General features: G+C 31.9%; 1 protein-coding gene across 1 annotated transcript in view; it reads left to right on the top strand.

Annotated features, from left to right (window-relative positions):
- Positions 1–1,877: 1,877 nt before the first annotated feature.
- Positions 1,878–8,261, top strand: part of hopx (HOP homeobox) — a 12,324-nt gene continuing 5,940 nt past the window's right edge. Inside the window, exon 1 of the mRNA XM_056472683.1 lies at positions 1,878–2,270. Coding sequence (XP_056328658.1) covers positions 2,115–2,270 — 156 coding nt within the window. The 5' untranslated portion in view covers positions 1,878–2,114. The remainder of the gene's footprint in view (positions 2,271–8,261) is intronic.

Here is an 8,261-nt window from a genome sequence, read left to right on the forward strand (position 1 = left end):
ACGCCAACACGGGGAGAACATGCAAACTCCACACAGAAATGCCAACTGACTCAGTCGAGGCTCGAACCAGGGACTTTCTTGCTGTGAGGCGATCGTACTACCCACTGTGCAACCATGACGCCCAAGTAAATATATATATGGATAGTAAATTAATTCAATAAATTAATTAATAAATGAGTAAACCTACTTAAGAAACATACTATTTATTATTTACATGTTTTCACAAACTTTCATGGAAACATACCATGACAAATAAATACATTATTTATAAATATTTGTAAAATTCTAAATATTATTTTTTACAGGAAACACATATTTTTATACAAACACATACAGCAAACATTATTATTATTATTATCATTATTATTATTATCATTATTATTATTATCATTATTATTATTATTATTATTATAATTATTATTATTATTATTATTATTATTATTATTATCATTATTATTATTATCATTATTATTATTATTAATATCATTATTATTATTATTATTATTATTATTATTATTATTAATATTATTATTATCATTATTATTATTATCATTATTATTTTTTTTATTATCATTATTATTATTATTATCATTATTATTATTATTATTATCATTATTATTATTATTATTATTATAATTATTATTATTATTATTATTATTATCATTATTATTATTATCATTATTATTATTATTATTAATATTATTATTATCATTATTATTATTATCATTATTATTATTATTATCATTATTATTATTATTATTATCATTATTATTATTATTATTATTATTATTATTATTATTATCATTATTATTATTATCATTATTATTATTATTAATATTATTATTATCATTATTATTATTATCATTATTATTATTTTTATTATCATTATTATTATTATTATCATTATTATTATTATTATTATTATTATTATCATTATTATTATTATTATTATTATTATCATTATTATTATTATCATTATTATTATTTTTATTATCATTATTATTATTATTATCATTATTATTATTATTATTATTATTATTATCATTATTATTATTTATGCTGACCTTTTTATGGTGTTATTTAAATAAATATGTACTTAAATGAAATTTAAAGTGATGCATATAAAATAAAACAAATATGAATTCAGCATAAAATCATTTTCTTTTATCATTCTTATTATAATTAGGCTTCAGCATTTAAAAACTAATTCGGTATAATTTCAGATTAAAGTTTTAGATATTAATTATCATGAAAAGTACTTGATCATCAAAAGGTAGAAAAAATGTTTACATAAATGTATATTATTAATTAACTAGTAATATATTTAAAAACAAAATATTAATTCAGTATAAAGTCAATTTATCATAATGTATAATATTTTATTCCTCTTTTTTCCATTCTTGTTGTTGTTGTTTTTGTTATTATTATTAATATTATTAGGTTATAGTTGTTGCGTTTAATTTTTAAATTGAGTTCTAAATAATATTATTTAGTAAATTTGAGTTTATAAATAAACTTAAAATTATTAATTGCCATGAAAAATGTCCTTATTGTTCTGAAGGAAAAATATAAATGTAAAAATATGCATTTGTTTCTTTAGATTTCATCAGGTTTTATGAGCTCAGAACTTTTATTATAAATCATTGTTATTATTATTATGGCTATTTGTGTTTAAATACAATTTAAATAAATATTAATATTCTTAAATGCATTATATAATTCATAAACAATATTATTAAAATATTCATTCGTTTCTTTTGATTTGGGCAGGTTTCATGAGCTCATAATGCATGACCTCATAGTCCGAGAAACCTTCACACGTCAGTCAGTCTTCAGCCCAGTGTGACGTCACGCGCGGCGCATTACATAATGCAGTGAATGATCAGAGGCAGAGCAGATGGAGTTTGGACATCATCAGGTACAGTTCGCGCGCTGCTGAGGCGTTTCCCGCGCGTCTGCTGATCTCTGACTCGCATTTTCCTTGCCCGCAGCTTTTCCTCTGCCAGACTGACGACTGTTTTGAACACTTTGGAGTTTATTTAGCCCGGGACGCAGAAGCGGACATCGGTCAACCGTGATTCTGCTCGAGTCCGTTTGCTGTACGGAGTTTAAAGATGAGCGCGAGTGGAAACGCGGCGTTGGGGGTGCATTTAACGGAGGATCAGGTTAAAGTTCTGGAGGAGAATTTCACGAAGGTCAGCAAACACCCGGACGAAACCACGCTGATGCTGATCGCGGCGGAGTGCGGGCTGAGCGAGGAGCAGACGGCGGTGAGTTTACCCACAGACAGACCAACTTTTACCACGATGTAAACGAGTGACGCGACTGACTAGCGTTTGACAGCCGCGTCACGCTGATTGGTCGAACAACGCGTTGTGTTTCTCACGCTTCTTTCTGATTGGTCGAACGGGCGTGCTGGCGCATTAAATGGTGTTTAGTAATCTGTCTAAAGTAAATGTAAAAAAATCAATAAATGCTAGATGTTGATCACTAGCACACATCTTTACTTCTCATAGCGACACAAGTTTGAGTATTAAAGAGCTTATGAATAATACTAACTTATAAATGTTTGACAGCCGCGTCACGCTTATTGCCTGATCAACGCGTTGCGTTTTTCCGCATCCTTTTTATTGGTCGAATGAGCGTGCGTATCTATCTATCTATCTATCTATCTATCTATCTATCTATCTATCTATCTATCTATCTATCTATCTATCTATCTATCTATCTATCTATCTATCTATCTATCCAATTCAATAATTGCATTATTGGCCTGACAAATGTTACAAATGTATTGCCAAAGCATTTATAAATTGTACATTAAAACACACACACACATATATATGTGTGTGTGTGTGTTTATTATATATATAACATGAACAGTGAATAATAGTAGTAATAGAATATATATATATTAATTATAATAAAATACAAATAAAAAATAGATCAGAATAAACTGTACATTTAACAGTCAACATTAGGATAAAACAATAATAAATAATAATAATCAGTATAATAATAATAATGATTTTGATCATAAGCACAGATCTTTTCTCATAATGAAGAAAGCTGGTTTTAATATTAATTTAATATACTAATTAGTCAGAAGTGTCTAAATTAAAACATTTTAAATGAACGTTACGCTCTAAAAAAACTGCTGGGTTGTTTTAACTCAACATTGAGTTCATATTTTAAATTAAGTTTAATTGACATTTTTTTAAAAAGCAAAAAAAAAAAAAAAAAAAAAAACGTATGGGTTTGTCAATATTTGACCCAGTGTTGGGTTATACAACCCAGCATATTTTAGACTGTAAATTTTATTTCACAATAATCAGAGTTATTTACAAATTATTATCAATGCTGCATAATTGCATAATAGCCAAAAATGTTTTTATAACATATATTGTTACTCTCTAAAAAATGTTGGGTTGTATTAACCCAATGTTGATTCAAAAATTGACAAACCCAATGTTGGGTTATTTAGTTTTAACATTTAATTTAAATACTTTTTTAACCAACCTTTTTTTTTGGGAGGGGGTGGGGGGTTATCATATTAACCTTTATTTTATTATTATTATTCGGCTTAGTCTCTTTATTAAAAAAGGGGCGCCACAGCGGAATGAACCACCAACTTATCCAGCGTATGTTTTACACATTGGATGCCCTCTCAGCCGCAACCCAACACTGGGAAACACCCGTACACTCTTGCATTCACAGTCATACACTGCGGACAGTTTAGTTTATTCAACTCACCTATAACACAGGTGTTTGGACTGTGGGGGAAACCGGAGCACCCAGAGGAAACCCACGCCAACACGGGGAGAATATGCAGACTACACACAGAAATGCCAACTGACCCAGTTGAGGCTCGAACCAATGACCTTCTTGCTGTGAGGCGATTGTGCTACTCATTGCACCATCGTGACACCCTATTATTATTATTATTACTTATAATGCACAAACAGTTGTTCCATGGTATTGAACAGCAACACGCTACTTAAATGCTCATCAATATTTAAAGGAAAGCTTTGTCCTGTCACACTGAAGGTGTAAATAATAATAATACGATGACTCCATTGTACAGTTTTGTTTAGTTTAGTTCAAACGGCTGTGACATATGGTTTATGAGCCTTTGGTGTACAGTGTTATTTGATCAGGGAAAGTTTATGATCACAGTAAATGTTAAAGTAAATATCAGAGGCTTTCACCATTTGCCTTAAAGAGACAGTCACCCAAAAATCAAATATCTCGCATCATTTACTCTCCCCTTACCTGTTCGAGTTCCTTCTGTTAAACACAGAAGAAGATATTTTAAAGTATGCTGAAAATCTGCAACCATTGACTTCTATGGTATATCCTACTATGCATGTCAATGGTTAATGGTTTTCAGCATTCTTCAAAATATCTTCTTTTGTGTTTAACAAAAGAAGATATTTTGAAGAATGCTGGAAACCTGTAACCATTGACTTCTATGGTATTTCCTACTGTGCATGTCAATGGTTACCGATTTTCAGCATTCTTCAAAATATCTTCTTTTGTGTTCAACAGAAGAAGATATTTTGAAGAATGGTGAAAACCTGTAACTATTGACTTCAATAGTATTTTCTACTATACATGTAAATGGTTACTGGTTTTCAGCATTGTTCAAAATATCTTCTTTTGTGTTCAACAGAAGAAGATATTTTGAAGAATGGTGAAAACCTGTAACTATTGACTTCAATAGTATTTTCTACTATACATGTCAATGGTTACTGGTTTTCAGCATTCTTCAAAATATCTTCTTTTGTGTTTAACAGAAGAAACTCAAACTTCCATAGTATTTCAATGGTTACCGATTTTCAGCATTTTTCCAAATATCTTAATTTGAGTTTAATAGAAGAAGATATTGACTTCAAAAGTATTTTCTACTATGCATGTCAATAGTTACTGGTTTTCAGCATTGTTCAAAATATCTTCTTTTGTGTTCAACAGAAGAAGATATTTTGAAGAATGCTGAAAACCTGTAACCATTGACTTCAATAGTATTTTCTACTATGTATGTCAATGGTTACCGGTTTTCAGCATTGTTCAAAATATCTTCTCTTGTATTCAGAAGAAGATATTTTTAAGAATGCTCAAAAACCTATTACCATTGACTTCTATAGTGTTTCCCACTATGCATGTCAATCGTGACCAGTTTTCAGCATTCTTCAAACTATCTTCTTTTGTGTTCAACAGAAGAAACTCAAACTTCCATAGTATTTCGTACTGTGCATGTTAATGGTTACTGGTTTTCAGCATTTTTCAAAATATCTTCATTTGAGTTTAATAGAAGATATTTTGAAGAATGCTGAAAACCTGTAACCATTGCCCTCCATAGTATTCCCTACTATGTATGTCAATGGTTACTGGTTTTCAGCATTCTTCAAAATATCTTCTTTTGTGTTTAACAGAAAAAGATATTTTGAAGAATGCTGAAAACCTGTAACCATTGACTTCTATGGTTTTTTCAACCATGTATGTCAATGGTTACCGGTTTTCAGCATTGTTCAAAATATCTTCTTTTGTGTTCAGAAGAAGATATTTTGAAGAATGCTCAAAAACCTGCTACCATTGACTTCTATAGTGTTTCCCACTATGCATGTCAATGGTGACCAGATTTCAGCATTCTTCAAACTATCTTCTTTTGTGTTCAACAGAAGAAACTCATACTTTAATAGTATTTTCTACTGTGCATGTCAATGGTTACCGATTTTCAGCATTTTTCAAAATATCTTCATTTGAGTTTAATAGAAGAAGATATTTTGAAGAATGCTGAAAACCTGTAACCATTGACTTCTATGGTTTTTTCTACTATGTATGTCAATGGTTACCGGTTTTCAGCATTGTTCAAAATATCTTCTTTTGTGTTCAGAAGAAGATATTTTGAAAAATGCTCAAAAACCTGTTACCATTGACTTCTATAGTGTTTCCCACTATGCATGTCAATGGTGACAAGTTTTCAGCATTCTTCAAACTATCTTCTTTTGTGTTCAACAGAAGAAACTCAAACTTCCATAGTATTTCGCATGTGCATGTCAATGGTTACCGATTTTCAGCATTTTTCAAAATATCTTCATTTGAGTTTAATAGAAGAAGATATTTTGAAGAATGCTGAAAACCTGTAACCATTGCCCTCCATAGTGTTCCCTACTATGTATGTCAATAGTTACTGGTTTTCAGCATTCTTCAAAATATCTTCATTTGAGTTTAATAGAAGAAGATATTTTGAAGAATGCTGAAAACCTGTAACCATTGCCCTCCATAGTGTTCCCTACTATGTATGTCAATAGTTACTGGTTTTCAGCATTCTTCAAAATATCTTCATTTGAGTTTAATAGAAGAAGATATTTTGAAGAATGCTGAAAACCTGTAACCATTGCCCTCCATAGTATTCCCTACTATGTATGTCAATAGTTACTGGTTTTCAGCATTCTTCAAAATATCTTCTTTTGTTCTCAACAAAATACAGAAGCTCATAAGTGTGGAGATTTTGGGGTGCACTATGCCTTTATTTATTGATTTCCACAGGCTGAGGAGAAAGCGTGTAATTGCACAATGAACATTCTTGAATAACTGCTTCTGGGTGTGAACGCATCGCACACCACTCCTCAGAGATCTGTAAGCAGTGGCGCACATTAGCTGGTGATGATGAGGTCTCTGTTGTGCATTGTCTTCATTCCTGTTTTGCTGTACGCAGCTCAAAATAACCCAGTGACAGCATTAAAGCGGCGGTGGCGGGGTTTGTGCTGGAGTGAATGGAGCGCACACACTGACCACAAACACATTGCAGGAGCACAATAGGTGACCTGAAACCCTTCCCTTCAGAACACACACACACACACACACATTCTGATGAAAAACCACACACACACACAGACACACACACACAAATGCATGCATGATGTCATGGCAAGTTAGTAATGCTGTAATCTGTACACTGACAGATATTTCAGTGTGTGAGCAACACTTCCAGTAAAGAGTTAAAAAAACACACACACACACACACACACACACACACACACACACACACACATTCCATCTTAAGGCTGGACTAGGGTTGCCAGATATTTGCATATAAAAAAAACTAGCCAGTCAGAAATATCCCAGTAATGCCAAACCTCAAAATACTCCACTGTATATTCATTCATTCATTCATTCATTTTCCTTCGGCTTAGTCTCTGATTCATCAGAGCTCGCCACAGTGGAATGAACCGCCAACTTTTCCAGCATACACAGCGGATGCCTTTCCATCTGCCGCCCAGTACTGGGAAACACCCATACACTCTCACATTCACACACACACTCATACACTACGGCCAATTTAGTTCATCAATTCCCCTATAGCGCATGTGTTTGGACTGTGGGGGAAACCGAAGCACCTGGAGGAAACACACACCAACACTGGGAGAACATGCAAACTCCACACTGAAACACCAACTGACCCAGCCAGGACTCGAACCAGTGACCTTCTTGCTGTGAGGCCATAGTGCTAACCACTGAGCCACCATGCTGCCACTGTATATTCATAAAACACATTTTTCATCATTGTGTGTGTACTATTAATGGTTGAACATTGACAATAGCTGTATATTATTCTGTTTATATATTTTATTGTCATTAAAAATGACTGACACTGAGCGTAAATCGACTGCACAGATTTTATATGCATTTATATGTTCAATATTTTAATTCAATTGTAAATCAGCTGACCTTTATTGCGTAGATGACTAGTAGTGTGTAGTTATTGTTTTTATATGGTTTATATTATAGTTTTAATATAATTGTCTATCTGTTAGCATGGAAATGAAAGCATTGCTCTTTTCAACATTCCAGCACAGTTTTTATTATTATTATATAGAGCTGCACCATTAATGGAAAAAAAAGATGGCCATCTCCATTCAACCCTACACACGATCTTAATTCAGCTGTTCCATGATTCAGCCAATTATATTTTCAAGGTCAGGAGAGAAGAGTAAAGGCGGTCGCACAAGTCTTCACATAGTTTTATATACAGTTGAAGTCAGAATTATTTAGGTGGTCCTAAAAAACGAAGAAAAAATCCTACACATACCTTAGGAACGGTTTTGCAGAAAATTTAGGCAGTTTTAAAACCTTGACTTTTCTAAACTGCGGTATACCTTGAAAATGGTTATCGTCCCATGCCTAGCCAGAATTGTGCAGCTCTATTATTACTATACAAACACACACACATATATATATATATATATATTATTATTATT

This window comes from Danio aesculapii, chromosome 14 (genome assembly GCF_903798145.1).
Source record: "Danio aesculapii chromosome 14, fDanAes4.1, whole genome shotgun sequence".
NCBI lineage: Eukaryota > Metazoa > Chordata > Actinopteri > Cypriniformes > Danionidae > Danio > Danio aesculapii.